The sequence below is a fragment of the Zootoca vivipara genome, chromosome 4, assembly GCF_965207765.1.
Source record: "Zootoca vivipara chromosome 4, rZooViv2.hap1.1, whole genome shotgun sequence".
NCBI lineage: Eukaryota > Metazoa > Chordata > Lepidosauria > Squamata > Lacertidae > Zootoca > Zootoca vivipara.
The window spans coordinates 46,395,739-46,413,862 of record NC_142587.1 but is presented as its reverse complement, the minus strand read 5'-3'; the positions used below and the strand labels follow the sequence as shown (position 1 = coordinate 46,413,862).

General features: G+C 41.1%; 1 protein-coding gene across 2 annotated transcripts in view; it reads left to right on the top strand.

Moving 5' to 3' along the window:
- Nucleotides 1-1,624: 1,624 nt before the first annotated feature.
- Nucleotides 1,625-18,124, top strand: part of MED14 (mediator complex subunit 14) — a 38,395-nt gene continuing 21,895 nt past the window's right edge. For both annotated transcript variants that reach the window (XM_035114408.3, XM_035114407.3), the window contains exons 1-10: nucleotides 1,625-2,556; nucleotides 4,588-4,614; nucleotides 8,131-8,236; nucleotides 10,190-10,363; nucleotides 11,305-11,434; nucleotides 11,792-11,920; nucleotides 12,259-12,366; nucleotides 14,265-14,397; nucleotides 15,749-15,899; nucleotides 16,966-17,077. In XM_035114408.3, the coding sequence (XP_034970299.1) occupies nucleotides 2,375-2,556; nucleotides 4,588-4,614; nucleotides 8,131-8,236; nucleotides 10,190-10,363; nucleotides 11,305-11,434; nucleotides 11,792-11,920; nucleotides 12,259-12,366; nucleotides 14,265-14,397; nucleotides 15,749-15,899; nucleotides 16,966-17,077 (1,252 nt within the window). In that variant the 5' untranslated portion in view covers nucleotides 1,625-2,374. The remainder of the gene's footprint in view (nucleotides 2,557-4,587; nucleotides 4,615-8,130; nucleotides 8,237-10,189; nucleotides 10,364-11,304; nucleotides 11,435-11,791; nucleotides 11,921-12,258; nucleotides 12,367-14,264; nucleotides 14,398-15,748; nucleotides 15,900-16,965; nucleotides 17,078-18,124) is intronic.

The window sequence follows — 18,124 nt, the reverse complement described above, 5'->3', positions numbered from 1 at the left end:
AGAGACAGCATAGAGAGTGGGGTTGAATGATGAGGAGAAGTGGGAGATCAGAGAGCTGGAGAAGGTCAGCCTGTAAGAAGGTTCTAGTGGGCTGGGGATTGGAATCCAGGACCCCAGGAGGAGTCTGAACTGGGGAAGGGTCCTAGGGCTTAGGAGATAGAGCTCTGGATCCAAGGGAAAGAACAAGTAGATTGTCAGAAGAACAGCCCACCTGTGTCATTGGATACCCCAAACATAGTGTGACCACCTGTTGAGGTGTCTTTCTCTTGTTAGTGAAGAGTTTGTCACCGATCTGAAATAGGGTTGTTGTTTTGTGACATCTGAAAACTGTCAATTAATATGATGATAAATATTTTACTAGTGGTTGGTTTTGTTTAAAACTATATTGCTTTTGCGGCCATTGTAACACATCCTGGGATCCTATAATGAACAACAGATAAATACATATAAGAATAATGCAGATGAAAAAAGTAAAATTTAAAACATGTACTTGGATCCAGTTTTTGAAGGATTATCAGTTCCCTCATGAACCTGCCTGGTTGTTAACTTCAGAAGCCCTTTTCTGGGTACCCCCTGCCACCTGAGCTGAGGTGGCAGGAGAAAGCAGCTACTCAGTGGTATTGTCTCAATGTGGAATGCTTTATGCTGGCCCACTGCCCTGGTACCAAGTTGATGAGGCTTTATAATGAGCTTCCCAAAGCAACTTCCAAACTCCATGGCTGATGAGAGATTTCCAGTTCAGGCTTGCTATTGCACCACACCAACTCACTACAAGCGATTCTAAATCACATTGCACAATAAAAAATACTATGGAAAGTGTTAATAATATATGTTTTTTTTTCTGACAAAGCGTCTTTAACTGTTGCATGATTTGCAGGAGCAACTTCTCTTCCTGTCAGCATGAAGAATTTCAGCCTGTTCTGAAAGTTGTTGAAGGTACAAGAACTGTCAGGAGAAAAAAGGAGGAGCCGCAACCTCTTCTTGAGCCGGGAATTCGCGCAGCACGGCCCGCCTTAGGCCTCTGTGGCTCTGCGGCGCCTCCCTCTCTGGCGACGGCTTCAGACAGACGAAGGCCGGTAACGCCAGGCCACCCCCATTGCTTTCCATAGAGTCTCTATACTATCGAGATTGAAGAGTAAAGTCGTGATTCAAATGCCTGAAGAAGGAAGTTCCGGTTCCTGTTGGCGCTAATGTTTTCTCCCTGGGGTGGAAATGAGAGTTGCCAAAAGAAAATTAAGAGTTTATTCCGTCTCCTAAAACAATAATAATAACAATAGAAGCAAAATCGGGAGCTTATGTTCTTGCTATTCAAGTTTGATTTCGGGTGGGAAATGAAGTTGTAGAAGCCATAGTTTTAAGCATCTACCAGCGTCATTATTTTCATTATTACTCAGAAGTAAGCTCCATAGAATTCTATGAGGCTTCATCCCAATTTAGTGGATACGGAATTGCAGCTAAATGTACAATGCATCTCCATGCAAGTCAAGGCTTCCTCGTGCAGCAGTGCTGGGTGTGCGCTGGGTGATAGATCGGTTTAGTTAATATTTATAACTCACTTTCCTATTAGGATAATAGCGAAAGTCGTCTACATTAAAATAACTCGACATGATGCAACATAAAAATTAAATCGCACGTTTAATTATTTGTTTAAACGGGCGACGATTTTAATCAATTTAACTGAACACTAACTCGAGTGTGTTTTGCATGGGATGGATCCTGGATACCGGTACTATTTCTGAATGGAACGACCTCAGTCCATCTTCAGCCTGCAATAAAGATCTGAGCTTACAGGGCTATTGCTAAGCAACTTTCGGGCACGGCAGGCACCTCCCACTTGGGCTTCGTAGTCATGCTATGTTAGAAAGATAAAATGTATTTCTACGTCGCTTTTCATTGAAATGAATGCTAGTACCGTTGGCTTCTTAACGGACAAACCGCTGCACAAACGCAGCTACATTAAAACTTGGGCTTCCGCCACCGTTTCCTGTGAGCGGTTCTTTATTACTTCCTCCCTGGGAGGCTAAAATCGAGCTCAGAGTGAACCCGGAAACTTGGAACCTTTTGTCAGTCTAATAGTGGGTGACCAGAAAAGCTTCTTGCAGAGATGGGGGGAAGTCTATGATCTCGCGCAGGCTACCGGAAGAGGTTTCTTTCCGGTCCGTCGCTGTCCTCGGATTGCTTCCGGTGCGGTGTCCGCCCCCAGCAATGGTGGCGGCAGCCCCAGCAGCGGCGGCGCTCGGCGGCCGAGGAGGCGCGTTGTGATCGCGACTGCTTCTCGTTGCCCGCGAGGGAGAGCGGAGCCGGGCGAGGAAAGGACGCCGAAGACCCGCTCTCGTAGGCCGGCCGGCTTGTTTCGGTTCCTGCCACGGCAACGATGGCGCCGGTGCAACTGGAAAGCCACCAGCTGGTCCCGGCTGGAGGAGGGCCCACCTCGGCCCCAGCTCCGCAGCCTCCAGGAACGGCGGCGGCGGCGGCCAGCGCCGGCTTCCGACTCAGCACCCTCATCGATTTCCTGTTGCATCGCACTTACGCGGAGCTCACCGTTCTGGCCGACCTGTGAGTGCCCGGGGGGGCCCGGGGGACCCCTTGCCCACCTACCTGCCTTGCCCACCTGCCTCCCCCCGCGAGACGGTTCACTCTCCAGCGAACCCGTGTTAGGCGACCTTGGCTTGTGTAACGCCTCTTACCCATTCGCCCAGGAGGTCCTCCTCCTTTGTGGCTTTTTTCTACGTGATGGAGAAGAAGGGTGGTGGTTTGGGGAAGCCTGATCTTCTGGTTCAGTTAGAATCTTAAGACTTTCTTCACACGCTGTGACTCTTAGGTTACCTGCCTAAGATTCATATGTACACCCCAAAATGTAAAGGGTGAATAGAGTTAAACAATCGTTCAAAAACTTGAGTCATACATACAAGGGCATTTGTTAAAGAGCTGGAATTGATTCCTGGTTGAGTTTTATGTTTGCTGGCAAACCTAATAAGGACATCAAGAAGATAAGGGCTAAGTCTTAAATTAAAACTTGTGTTTGCTTGATTGGAAATACTGAATAAAAAAATTCCTTCCAGTAGCACCTTAGAGACCAACTAAGTTTGTTATTGGTATGCGCTTTCATGTGCATGCACACTAGGGTGTAGGTGACAAGGGTGCTGTGCTCTCAGTTGGATGCTGTATTTTAATTTGAAGGGTAGCCTCCTTTCACTGTAAGTCATCTGGACGGTACAGACCATTTTGGTCCAGTGCAAGCTGTCTGTGTGTAGACTATTGAGGGACAGGTACCGTTGGAAGCATCCTATGTGTCTAGATTGCAGCAAGGCCTTTGCTGTCTTTGTATTAATCAGGTTTTTAAAAAGAAGTTGTATTTATACTTTTCACGAAGTTACTATTGAGACCTCGTTACAATCTCCTGTCACATAGCTGGAACTTCTGTGACATCAAACAGGTGGTTGCTTTATTGTGGCCTTTTAAAATCACTTCCTGTTGTGGCTACGTCTTTGCAACAAGCTATTTATAGAACCATAGAATTGTAGAGTTGGAAGCGACCCCGAGGGTCTTCTAGTCCCCCTGCAATGCTGGAATCTCAAATATTGTAAATGATGGACAAAGCAGCAGACCCTCTGTGTGGTCTCTGGAGTATTTCTGGTACTGGTAAGTAACAGCCCAGGTAATGAATAGAGGGTTGGTTGGATGAGATTTTAAAATAATTGATAAATAGCCTTATTGAAGTTAATAGCTTTAATATATTCACACCAACTACTTATTTAGTCACTTATTTAGTCTCTTTCAGGAATATGCTGAATTAGGTTGTTGGCTGTGAAAGTCAGGATAAACCAATTCCTTTTTTTACATATGCATAAATTAGACCTATAGTCATATCTGCAAACCTTTTCAAAAGTATTTGCATTTTAGTTAAGCTGCATTACTTTAAATGGGGCTAAATGAGTTCAAAATATGATTATTCCACCTTACCTAAATTGTGATTCATAGCACTAGCAATATAGGGCCCTCTACAAAAATATATTTCAATCTACTTTAAGTGGGATATTGTTATCTTTTTTCTGTTAATGCTTTTGTGGAAATATAAGAGACCCTTTAATTTACCTTAAGGTGTGTGGATAAATGCTCCCAGAATTAAAAAAAAAATAGTGGTGTAACTCAGTTTGTTTTAGCATCACAATAACAGAGTGCTGTTAGTAATAGTAAAGACACAATACATGGAGATCTGAAAATGAATGACTGCAAGTTCACACTTTATGATGTCAGGTCACTTGTATTTGCACTGGTGTTTGAAAAACATTTGGGGAAATCATCATCTGTTTTCAGTTATTTGGACACATGGTAGACATTTGTTTATTATCTGTGTGAAGAGGTTTGCAGTCACATACTGTAGATATCTGCCTAAGATTTAAATGTACACCCCAAAATGTAAAATGTGAATGAGTTACAAGATTGTTTAAAAGCTTGAGAATTGTACAAGAGCTATTGTCAGAGAGCTGGAATTAACTCATGCTTCCTGTTTAATGTTTTTGTAGTATTTGTCAAAACATAATAATTTGTTCTTTTTTTTACTACTCCAACTCCCCTTCTCAACAGATTACCAAGAAAAACAGATATGGAAAGGTGAGTAATGACAATTGAGGAGGATTTGTAATGAATTTTAATGAAATTTAGGTATTGAATCACTGGGTCAAATATTTCCTTTCTTTAACTTTACCTGAGTTAAAAAAGAATAATATAGTGTTTCAGTTTTATTAAGTGCCCAGTTTGAAATTCAAAACATGTTGGGATGGTTTACATGTAATTGCAACTATGATTTGATGCTATAAGAATGAGCCTTGTGGTTTTATTTTCCACCCCTGCCCAGCACCCTAGCTGGATGAATTTCCTCTGTAGTACAGATCCAAATTTGCCACTGCGTTCAAATCAGAAAACTATGGTTTGTGCTTTCCTCCAGATCAGGATTACTGTACTGGATTATGAAATGTTGTATGAGACGTCACACTACTGCAGAGGAAAAGTCTATGCCAATAAAGGATTAACATTTGTGTAATGTGGGGTAGTTGTTGTTTTTTTTTAAAAAAATCCTATGTAACATTAGGGTGGTTTGCACTGTAAAGTTGTCTGATGCCATAGGAAGTTATCTAATTTAGCAGCATTATTATTTTTTGTTATTTTTATTTAGTAAACAAAGGTAAAAACTTTGAAACTGCCAAGCTTGCCCAATACTGTATTTGCAATTGGCATCCATTAATTTTTACTGGAATTGTAGAGTTGGAAGGGACCACGAGGGTAATCTTGTCCAACCCCCTTTCTAACTTTTGCCCAATTTGGGGCTCAAACCCATGACCCTGAAATTAAGAATCTCATGCTCTACCGACTGAGCTATCCCAGCTTGTGGGGTGGACATTTTTTCCTTATCACTGAATATCTGGAAGATAATACAATAATAGAACCATTTGCCTGGTAGCAAATTGGGAGTCAGGTTTTCAAATAGAGAACCCATAAGTTTTATCCACTTCAGATAAAGTTATCAATTGATAGGAGATAGACTTGTTTGAATACAGGAGGAATTATGGCCTCATGCAGATTCTGCTTCAGAATAATTTCTGAATACTAAATGTTGGTCATGATGTGAAATCATGGGGTTGCAAACCATGGTTGGTATTAACTGTATATCAATGATATATCTGCACAGAGTATGGTTAGGAAAATTAATCCACCTCTCCAGCCTCTCTTCTTATAAGATAAGAAATAGGTATTGCTGGTGTCCCATTACAGTATACACATCAGCTGAGGGCAGAACTAACTTTGCCAAACTAAACCATAATCTCTTGTACGTCTAACATGTTAACCATAGTTAAGTTTAGGTCAGCATTGGGCCATTCAGCTCTCTGTGCCCATGTTCACTTGTATTCGTTGAGGATTTCTTCTAAAACTGTGAGCTTTGTAATGCATAGATATTTATCACACAGTTAAACCCTGTAGCAGTGTTCTGGCATTTGCCTGAAGGTGTCACTCCAAAATCTCCATGCTGTCACTGCTGATGCTTGTCAGTGATTGTAACTCAGCTCTGAAGAGTTTTTCCTGCTTTTTTTTTTAGTCTGGCTGCTTTAGGGAATGTTTTAATTAACTAGTGTGCTGTCCTTCATTGAAAATGAATGCTTGCAGCAGTGTTCTGGTAAAACTGACTAGCAAGTGAGTCCATAAATCTCCTGCATGTACTATCTTATTTGATAAAATTAGTTAATTGGCCGCCAGGTTTGTTTTTTTTAAAAAGCTTGTCAATCTATAATCAATAAAATTAGATAGATCAAACATTACAAAAGCAGTGTCAACAAAATGGAAGGCAACTGCACACAATTAAACTGCACATTACTTAAAAGACAATAGAAACACTACTAAAATAGTGGTCTGGGAGACATCCTGAGAAACTGGTTCAAGAGCTGTGAGAAAGCCTTGCTGTAAGTCCCATGGCATGAGAATGGGTCAGCAAACTTTTTCAGCAGGGGGGCAGTCCACTGTCCCTCAGACCTTGTGGGGGGCCGCACTATATATATATATTTGGGGGGGAGAACAAATTTCTATCCCCCCCAAATAACCCAGAGATGCATTTTAAATAAAAGCACACATTCTACTCATGTAAAAACACCAGGCAGGTCCCACAAATAACCCAGAGATGCATTTTAAATAAAAGGACACATTCTACTCATGTAAAAACAACCTGATTCCCAGACCGTCTGCGGGTCGAATTTAGAAGGCGATTGGGCCAGATCCAGCCCCTGGGCCTTAATTTGCTGACCCATGGATGAGAAGGAGCAAGAATAGTGATTGTTGCATAGGAAACTGCCCAGAGGGGCAGACAAAGCAAGTGCTTCTCTTGGAGGATCAGGCCACCAATGACTATTAGTCATTATGGCTATATAGTAATCCTGCTTGTGGGCTTCCCCTAGGCCTCTGGTTGGTCGCTGTGAATGGCAGACTGAATCTGATAGGCCGTCTGATAGAGTTTCTTCAACAAAGTTGAGCATATACATACTTGAGACGGTCAAGTTAAGATCATTTTGGAGCTTCCTGCATTTTTATGCTTACATATAGGAACAGATCACCTAACTGCTCCTGTTTGTCAGTAAAGAGAGCATTAGCATTTTGTTACTATGGGGCATAGAAATCTTTCTATCGAGCCTCACACTAAATGCAGCTGTACATGTATTTAAGACAGTTTAGGGTGCCTTGCTAAAGCAGGCTAAAGTGTGGTTGAGGGACGATTGGATGCAGCGTAAGTGCTTCTCTGTCAGAGAAGGAGGCCTATCAGCAGAATAACACGTAGCACTGCTGGAGGCCCCCAGTACAGCTGCAGGGAGCTCCATGAGTCTATCTGTACTACCAGCAGTGAGCAAGGGGGAACAGGGCATGTTGGGGGCAGTAGAATCATAAACGCCCTTGTTCCCCTGAAACCCCCTTCTCCCCTAAATAAAATGGAGCCCTAGCTATGCCAGCATCGGTATAATGAGGTGGAGTGTGCTGCATTGTGAGGTGGGAGCAGGGGAAGGTATAGCCCCCCACCCCCCAAAAAAGGAAAGGAAAGGAAAGGAAGAAAAAAAATGTAGAGCACCAGCATAGAAGTACAATAAATCAAATCAATCACTTAAAACATTGGAAGCAGTAATAACTCAACCATAGAATTCCCTGTCCCCACAAGTGCTCCAACAGTCCTACTACAACTACATTTTTTTGGCCTTAGATATTGAATATTTGCATTCTGGTATCTCAGGGATAGCTAAGCTCCTGTTCAGATGCCTGGCATACTCCTGAAGCAATTTTTCTGTCCCCCAAGACCTCACCAATTTTGGCAGCCAAACAAAACAAGAAAGGAGATAATAAAATAAAGTAAGAGGGGGTTGTGAGCATGTGAAAGTGTGTATAAGAGTGTGAAGGCAGCCCCTAGAGGGTTCACCAAGAGTGAATGCAGACTTTTGGCCAAAAAGAGTTATCTAATGTATCCAATTGCAATGTTAGTCTATTATCTCATTCTGCATCTGGAATAATTATTGGCATATCTGATTCCCCCTTTCATGTGCTGCTTTTTTTCAAAATAATTGAAGTACAGATTTTCTAATGCAATTTGCTTCTTTACAGAAAAATAGAAATAGTGCAGTTTGCAAGTCGCACACGGCAGCTGTTTGTCCGATTGTTAGCTTTGGTAAAGTGGGCAAATAATGCTGGAAAGGTGGAAAAATGTGCGGTAAGTTTGATACTATTCATTAGCTCTCAGCTGAAATTTTCAGAGGGAAGAGATGGCTTCTGTATTTCACCCAGCTGAGAAAAGAAAGAAAATAGGTCATTCATTCATTCGGCCTTTATTGGCATAATTTAGACAATAAAATCATAAAAGCGGGGGAGGAAGCATCCATAAATCATTGATAGAATAGTTACTGACATTCCACATATTCAAATATAGTGGTCATAAATTTCAAAAATATTTCTAGTAAAAAAGTTATGATTTCATTTTCTTTAAGATGCAGTGAATGATTGTCTCTTGGAAAACTTGCCTGCAGCTGGGTGGACTAGAAACACCTGAAAAATAGCCTGTTCATGGTTTTATTCCTGATCTTTGGTATAGCAAAATATTCTGTTTTCAGAATGTAGTTCTGCAGTTAGTTACAAACTAATGCAGAATAACAAATGACAGCTAAACAAAATTCTGTAACATGATGTAGATTTATATTAAATGTCGACATGCCCCATTATTGCGAATTTTTTCAATATGGTGCATGTAATACTAGTGGCATCATATTTGCAGAAATTGTTCCTGTCCAAGATCCTTGTTTAATTTTATGTACCTTTAATGTGTTACTGTAACAATAAAGAGAAATAAGTCATTTAAAGTGAATACATGCTTCTAAGTGAGGATTGGAGCTCTGCCATGATTTCTTAGGCTTTAGGTTAGCAGTTCATATATTGTGCAAAGATTTTGGCCTGGTCAGGCTTTTCTTCCTGACTGACCTCAGCTTCTCTCTATCCTACTGCCTGGTTTCATACTCTGCCCCCACCCCCACTTCTTCTCCCAACACCTTGCCCAGCTGAGCTGTCGCTGGCTCTTAGTAATCAGAAAGCACTTCAGGTAGGTAAACTGGATTTTTGTCTGTAGTTAGTCTGTTTCCTTTGGATGCAGGTCGGGGTGATCTCAATGTTACATTTCCTGTCATTCTGACTGTCTTGAACAGTGGGCTTGTTATCTTTCCCACTGTATGACACTGCTGTATTTACAGTGGTAGCTCGCAAGATGAAAATAATTCGTTCCGTGGGTTGTGCCGTCTTACGAAAATTTTTGTCTTGCGGAAACAAATGGCAGACGGCAAAAAAAGCGGCAAAAAACCCCGCCTTGCGAGATGCGGCCATAGAAAGCTTCATCTTGCGAGGAAACAAAGAATCACTAGACACTTTCGTCTAGCGAGTTTTTCGTTATGCGAGGCATTCGTCTTGCGAGGTACCACTGCATTGGATAAATCAGTCTACAGTGGCACCTCCAGTTGCGCACTGGATCCATTCTGGAGCTCCATTCGGATCCTGAGGAATTCGCAACCTGAGGTGCCGCTTCTGTGCATATGCGCAGCGCGACAGAGCACTTCTGCGCATGCGGGTGTGGCAAAGCTCTAAAAAATATTTCTGGGTTTGCCACGTTCGCATTCTGACTGATACTCACCAGAGGTGTGTGTATCCAGAGGTACCACTGTATAAGGGTGTTCTTTAGGCTGTATAACAAGAGCACCACACACATGCTGATCTATTGGGTATGTGTTCTTTTTTTCTTTTTGGTCTTCTCTTCCCTTGATTTTCTTTTAGGGTACTTCCAGAGCTATAATGTCCAAATTGCCTCTTAAAGGCATGCTCTTGTCCTCCTGGCAGCTTTAGGTCTTTGAAAGGGTCTATAATATGATAATATATTTTTGAAAAGTTTACATTACCTTTTACTATTTATTTATTATACTTGTATATTGCCCTTCATCTGAAGATCACAAGGCAGTTCACATCACAATTTATTTCACAGATCAGCTGCAATGTTTATTCCACCAAAGACTTTGACATTTTGAACAGGAGGCATATAGTTGGCTTTTATGGAGGAGTTTAGATGTGGGTAAATAATTTTAAATGGATTTATGTATAACTTTATATTATATATATATATATATTACAGATGATATCAAGCTTTCTTGATCAACAAGCTATTCTGTTTGTGGACACTGCTGATCGTTTAGCATCACTAGCCAGAGATGCTTTGGTCCATGCTCGCCTGCCCAGCTTTGCTATTCCATATGCTATTGATGTACTGACAACTGGGTCATATCCACGGTTGCCAACATGTATACGGGTAAATAGCTGTATAATGTAAAAACAACAAAAGACTTAGACCTCTGTCACAGTTTGCTTTCAGGGGGAGCTTTTTCCTCACAGCCTTGTTGCATTGGTTAAAGGGCTTCTGTTTGAGATAACTGATGCCAAATACTTCTGATTCGCCTAAGACACCTTAGTTGGCTGAATCATCACCAAATAAGATTCTTTTAATCGCTGGTGTAATTTTAATTTTTAAAAAAAATGTTTTGAGCTTTTTAGAGTCACAATTAAAAAATATGGCCCTTGCTCCACTGGTCACTTGTTTGAAGGCTAAAATTAGCAGGTTTCTTTGGTACACATACATGTATTTAAGACACTTTGTTTGTTTGTTTGTTTGTTTGTTTGGCTGGCTTATCCCTGTAAACAGGGCTTGGTTCCAAGTAAGTAAGCAAGGGCCACCAGCCACCAGTTTTCCATGGTGTGGCTTATTTCATGTCTCCTTTTCTGAGTTTTGATTTGCTGTGTTAACTTACCCATTATGAGAGCCCTACACCCATTATGAGAGCCCCTCTTTTTCTCTATCTAGTCCTTTTCTGTCAGTGGCTCAACACATTTCCACGGTTGTTTGTTTTAACAACAGCAAAGGCCAAACTCAACTTTAAAAAGTAAAAAGTAAAAATATCCCTGAAATTGTGGTAAGTCCTTTGCATGAGCCCAGGCCATTGTGGATCTATAACAGGCACCCCCAAACTGCGGCCCTCCAGATGTTTTGGCCTACAAGTCCCATGATCCTTAGCTAACAGGACCAGTGGTCGGGGAAGATGGGAATTGTAGTCCAAAACACCTGGAGGTCCGAAGTTTGGGGATGGCTGATCTATAACATGGATGATGAAGTTTGTCCTTGCAGTTTATTCATGTTTACAAAATGGTTGCATGAATTCGGGATGTATGTAAAAATGCACATCTGTAACTTTACAGGACAAAATAATTCCTCCTGATCCAATAACAAAAGTTGAGAAACAAACAACGCTCCATCAGTTAAACCAGATTCTTCGCCACCGACTGGTGACAACAGATCTTCCTCCACAGCTGGCAAATCTTACAGTTGGTAAGCCATTACACTGATCCCTTCACTCCTTTTCTTCATAAAACCAGAGAATCTTAGACTTGGAAGGGACCCAAGGATCATCTAGTCCAACCCCCTGCAATGCAGGAATCTCAGCTAAAGCATCCATGACAGATGGATTATTCTCAGCTAATTAAAATGTCTAATAAAGATTTATTGAGAGTAACTTAAAAGGAATGTCTGAAACTCAAAACTACCAGAAAGAGGAGTCATTATTGCTAGAGGAAAGGGAATCTTTTCCATATCCCCCCTTCCTTTTTTTTAAAAAACAAACCCGAATTTCTGGAGTTTTATTTTGCTTATGCTTTGTTTTGCACTATTTATGGTTTCTGTTTCTAGCTAATGGCCGTGTGAAGTTTCGTGTTGAAGGTGAATTTGAGGCTACTTTGACAGTGATGGGAGATGATCCTGATGTCCCATGGCGTCTTCTCAAACTGGAAATTCTGGTTGAAGACAAAGAGACTGGAGGTAATGCCCATAGACATTGTGATAGATCTAATGCTTATGGACTTGGGACCCTCACCTAAGCTGATGCACTCCATTAACCTCTTCTATTAAAGTAAATTGAGCTGTTTTTGACCATGCCATCTTAAATGTTGACGGTGTCTGTTCTTCAGCATGTTACTCTGTATCCCCAGCTGCGTGTTCTCAAGGGAACACTGCATCAGAAGCCGCTCTCCAAGCATTAATACTTTATACTTTCCACTATAGTTTGGGGCTTTTAATAAACCTTTTAAGTAGTGTTACATCATCCTAAAGATTCATAAAAAACACAAAAGATTCATTTTCTTTTCTTTTAATGGAAGATGGTCGAGCTTTAGTTCACAGTATGCAGATCAGCTTCATCCATCAGTTGGTCCAGTCCCGGCTCTTTGCTGATGAGAAACCTCTGCAAGACATGTACAACTGCCTACGTATCCTTTTCAATGACTTTTTGTGAACCCATAAAACTAGCTCCCAATCTGAGATGTGAAATGCAGGGTAAGTATATGTGTAGATGGTAAGGATTGTTTGGGTAGTTGACTCAGTAGTTTGTAGATACACTTACGTGTTGGAAAAACACCCTGGGGGGTGCCTGCAAGCCCCCGGAACTCTGAACGTCCTCTGGTACGCACAGCTCTGGAAAAGGCATCTCCCTTCTCTTCCAGTGCGCTTCTAGCCATGTACATCATAATGATATACGCACACTAAGCTTCTGGCATAACGCAGCAGGAAGCGTGAAACATCGTAGAGCTAATCTACTATTTATTTACACACTATGTACAGACAAAAGTATAATGGCGTCTTTTCTCTCCAGCTCCGAGAGAACAAAACAGAAAAAAACAAAAGCGAAAGTACAGTGTAATAGTACATGCAGCGGAAGAGATAAGACTTGTCTTCTTTTCCCAGACTCGTCCCAGACAGATTTACAACAATCTCATCTGCAGCATCGGAGGAGTACAATTGCTAACATTATGAAGCTGCAGCTGTTCCTTAGGCCCTGATCTGCTACTGCTTGTTAGTCTCTTTCTCCCTATTTTTCCTTGCACAGAAGGATCTGGAAAACCTTCAGTTAGAGCAGGGCCACAAATGAGTTAAAAACACAATGACAGCTGCACATGCTGGTAGGATTCCTATTGCATTTCAAAGTATTCTTTAGTAAGGGATATTTAAAAACCCTCTCCTTGATAAAAATGGCTTTGCATGATTCCCCCCCCCCCAAAAAAGCAGTTTTTATTAAGGAATAGGATTATTTCCCCCTTCATTGGGAAGAATTGTTTGAAATCATACCAATTTGTGCTGCCTGCTTTTGCTGCTTGGTGTCCTTTTCTATGTAGCAGATTCTGTGTTTTTTGGATCTAAACCCAGTCAAAACGCTTTTTCTTCACCTGGGTACTAGAATCCTCCTATCTGCCAATGTTGAGAACATTGATGGTGCCTTTTGACTTGATAGTGGGAAAGGGAAGCAAACATTAGTCCGTTTCTTTCCTTAGTCCTGGGGAACAGGAAAAGTGGGGTGGGAAGGAACAGTGACCACTATCCTTTCACCCTGCTTGAACTTTGAGATTTTGGTTATATTCTGTACTAAATACAAGAGGTTATTATTTTGTGTTCCTGGTAACCTGAGAAGCCTTTGAGCTGGGGTAGGGAGGTTGGCATTGGGTGTCCTCAGTATGGTGTAATGATCACTGTATGCTTATAAACAACATAAAAGGCTAGGCTAGGGAGAAAACTTCAACTTATGGAAACCACATGTGCCAAACACAGTTGGGAAAGCATATATATAACTGTCACATGAATAATATGTTAATACCTTTAAGATATGTTTGGGAGGTAAAATAAGTAAGTAATTTGGAAAAGAAGGCCTAGATTGAATGCGTTTATTCCAAGTATAGCATCTCATCTTAATATGTAAGTCACTTGGTGTGGATGGAACATACATATTACAGAATGATAGCATTTTGTCATTGAACCCAAGACACCATACATATAGTTCCCAAGTAATCACTACCCAGGCACTAACCAGAGCTGCTTAGCTTTAGCATGCTGGTGGCCTACAGACCTAAACCCTGGGATATTCTACAGTAGATCCTGTTAGATTATTTATGTAGAGAGAGAGTGGGAGCTTGGAGGGAGAGAGATTTCACACAAGAAACCATTCCCTGGTGTGACTGTCAAGAATTGCTTTAAAATCTGCTTAACAAGACCAGTGTTGACTTCCCACGTATATGTGTGTGTACAAAGGCCAGCAAGTCTTAGGTTTAGTGTAAGCTGAGAACTATCAAAAGTTGCTCCAATATTTTACTGCATTTACTTAACCTGAATTCTTTAGACTCCTTCTGCTTGTCACTGCAGTTGGAAGTTTTGCATTCACAGACTTTAATGCTGGTTCGAGAGCGCTGGGGTGATCTTGTGCAAGTGGAGCGATACCATGCGGGCAAATGCCTCTCTCTCTCTGTCTGGAAGTAAGTGAAAAAATTCATGAGATCTGTAAAGGTTGGATTGAAATATTAAATCTCCAGTAAAGCTTGGGAGCTTCTATACTATACTAGCATATTTAGATGCCATATTATATTAATTGCCTTTTACTGAAGCATAGGAATTGCTGATTTTTTGGATTTAGAGGGGTTATATTAGTGTCAGACAAATATTGCATAACTGGTTTTTGGAATATAGAAATTGATTATGATCATTTCTGGCCTTTGATAAGGCTATTGATTCAATAATGTTATCTACTTATAACATATGTTACAGCCAAAATAATTGCAGTTAAAATTAACGTCTTGTTTATATTTAGTGGTACCTTAAAACACGTACCTTAAAACATTGGGACACGGGAGACACTGTGGGTTAAACCACTGAGCCTAGGTCGGCGGTTCGAATCCCCGTGATGGGGTGAGCTCCCATAGCTCAGTCCCAGCTTCTGCCAACCTAGCAGTTCGAAAGCACATCAAAGTGCAAGTAGATAAATAGGTACCGCTACAGTGGGAAGGTAAATGGCGTTTCTGTGTGCTGCTCTGGTTCGCCAGAAGCGGCTTTGTCATGCTGGCCATATGACCTGGAAGCTGTACGACAGCTCCCTCAGACAATAACGCGAGTTGAGCGCCGCAACTCCAGAATCAGTCACGATTGGACCTAATGGTCAGGGGTCCCTTTACCTTTACCTTAAAACAACATGTCTAGGCTGTTTTTGCATGCTCACTCAGTCAAGTTTTGCTTTATAGAGAAAGCCATCACAGTATTTCAAGCACTATCCATCTGAAACACATAGTCAAAACAGTAAATATGCCCAGGATGTATTCCAAATTAAATTTTAAAAAATTGCACAAGGATGAAACACATATAAAACATAGCATTAACATAGTCTCAACAAAAGTTAAGAGGCATGGGAAAATAATAAGGTGCCTGGCTTGTTGTGGAAGTCAAAGTTGGCATCAGCTGAGCCTCCCCAAAGAACATTTTCAGGTGCAGAAGAAGAAAGAAGTGGACAATGGTGATTGTCCAGATTAAGATGGCATCTTAAGTTAGGCTTTATATTGGATCCCACATGAAAAACAAAGTTCTCAAGAATTTGAAACAGCAAATTGTAGTGACTCATAGGCTGCTATGGGTGATGGTTGTGTATCTGTGAGAGGAGTTTGATAGTGGTTCTTTAGAGACTTTATACAGGAATAGTGCGCTAAACTTTGCGGCACAACACAATTGTATGGTATTGTTTCATAGTATGAAACTTTAAATATTATTCATGTGTTTCAGTATTCTACAGAGGGAGTCATTTGGCTTCTTTATCAGCTAACACAACATTTCTATATTAAGCCAACAGGTGGTTGGGAGAAAAACAGGGACTGCATCTCTTCATAAGGTCACCATTAAGATAGATGAGAATGATGTGTCGAAACCTTTGCAAATTTCCCATGAACCTCCCCTTCCAGCCTGTGATTCCAAACTAATTGAAAGGGCTATGAAGGTAAATATTGCCAGGTGAAGCTGGCATATAATTTTAATCGATCATTGTTTTTAAAGTTAATCTCTCTCAAGCAGTGTATTGTGTTTGGGTTATATCCCAGTCATTTGATGTCATAATGATATGTGACTGACAGGTGGGTGGGCCATCCCATGGAATCCAAACAGTTCCCCACCCCTGTGCTTAAACCTTCCTTTTACTGTACAATCTTGCCACCACCTCCTAAGTGACTGAAACCCAAAAGGTATGTTGGGTGGGAGGCATATGTTACAAATTAATTGTCTGAACCCAGGAAGGCTAACTTGAGACAACGGCCAGAGCAGGGCCGGCTCTAGGGGTAGGCTGGGTGGTGCCGGAGCGATCTCTGCACCACACATGCTTGAGACGGCTCTGGGCCAGAGTACCTTTCTTCATTAAAAAGAAACACAAGAAAACCGCACCAACCACAAGTTAGATGAGCTTTGGGCCATTGCTGTGAACAGCGAAGACGGTGGACTCTCTGAGGGGATCAGAGAGAGGAGCAGGAGGAGGGGTTTGCAGGCAAATTGCCACTTGGCACATGAATCAACTTTGCACTTTCGCCATCTCGGCCCATTTTTTTTCAAAACCTGATTGCAGTAGTTTGATAAGCCTGTGGGTGGTTAGGTAAATTATAAATAGCTGATCAATTTTGAAGAGCCTTATTACTTTGATCTTCGTCGTGTTGGAAACTGTGGGATGGTGGGCTAGGGCTCCAAATCGCAAAGTTCATTTCCTGTTTGGAGATTCAGAAAAGGACTCTAGTTGTCTGTGATGGAAAGACATTGTCGCTTCACTAACCAGGCTGCAGAGATACAGTACTTCCTTCCTGTGGTCGTGTTGTATAGAAATCAAAACGCTGGATTTAAGAAGAACTTTCTAAAGTCTAACCTTTTTTAAAGTTCTTAAATCCAACATGTTGATTTTAGTGAAACAAGGCCAGTATGGGAAGTTTGTCCAAGCAGCTCAAAGCACATAGTTTTTAACTGTGGACCTTTTTAGAGTACTTATAAAATACAGAATAACTGCTCTAATTTTTCCCCCCTTTTAGATAGACCACCTATCAGTAGAGAAGCTTCTGATAGACAGTGTCCATGCAAGAGCTCATCAGAAACTCCAGGAATTGAAAGCCATTCTTAAGAATTATAATGTCAATGACAATTGTATGTGATGGTATCTGAACTACATTGAATTGGGTGGGGGAGGGAGGGGATGTTGTTCTACATTTTTATGTGCCCTTTTAAAACTTTTTTCAAAACCAGAAATTCCTCTGCCAGCCTGCCTCTGCCTAACCGAACCAAAGTCATTTCATGCACTTTGAACTGAATGCTTCCTTTGGTCCTTCATTGCCTTGAGCATCCCCTAGGAGAGTGACAAAACTTGAGGAAGAAATGAATGGCAAACATTTTCTTATTTCTGCGAGACAAATGTAATGATATGTACAGGCGAAACTCGGAAAATTAGAATATCGTCGAAAAGTGCATTTATTTCAGTAATGCAACTTATTATTTTTTATTTTAATTTTAATTTTTACAAATGCTTTCTTTTGGAAATTCCACAGTAATAAAACAAATAGTTACAATAATACAAAAATAAACATTGCTATTACATTTCATTAATTATGTTCAATTTATAATTGACCCGCCTAATGACAAATAATTACAATTACAACAAATAAAGGTTTGACGTATCTTGCTTTGCATGTCATGCATCTATCTCATATATTGGTTTCACCTTTTAAGTTGCATTACTGAAATAAATGCACTTTTCGACGATATTCTAATTTTCCAAGTTTCACCTTTCCTTTGGATTTGATTTTAGCGCTTTTTAAGCTCTACTTAAATGCTCAGTGAAGATGGGGTTTGGAAATTTTCGTATTTCATTTGACTTGCATTTTAGCTTCTTAAACACAACTTGCCTGTGCCTGATATTGAAAAACTCTTCCTGTCTCTTTGTCTGCCCTGTTCAGAAGGGTTCCTGGCCCTCATGAGAGGCTTTTCAGGGGGCTTGGGTGGGTATAGGTAAGAGGGGGTGAGAAAGCCTTTTTCAACCAACTGTCTTCCATGAATGCATTTTTAGATTGTAGGTCATAGGAGACACTACAGGGGGCGGAGGGGGGCGGATTCCACTTCATACTTGGATATAGCAAACTCTCTCCTCCCCATCCCTCACCCAGGTCCTGAAATCTCAATATCAGAGCTGCAGAATTG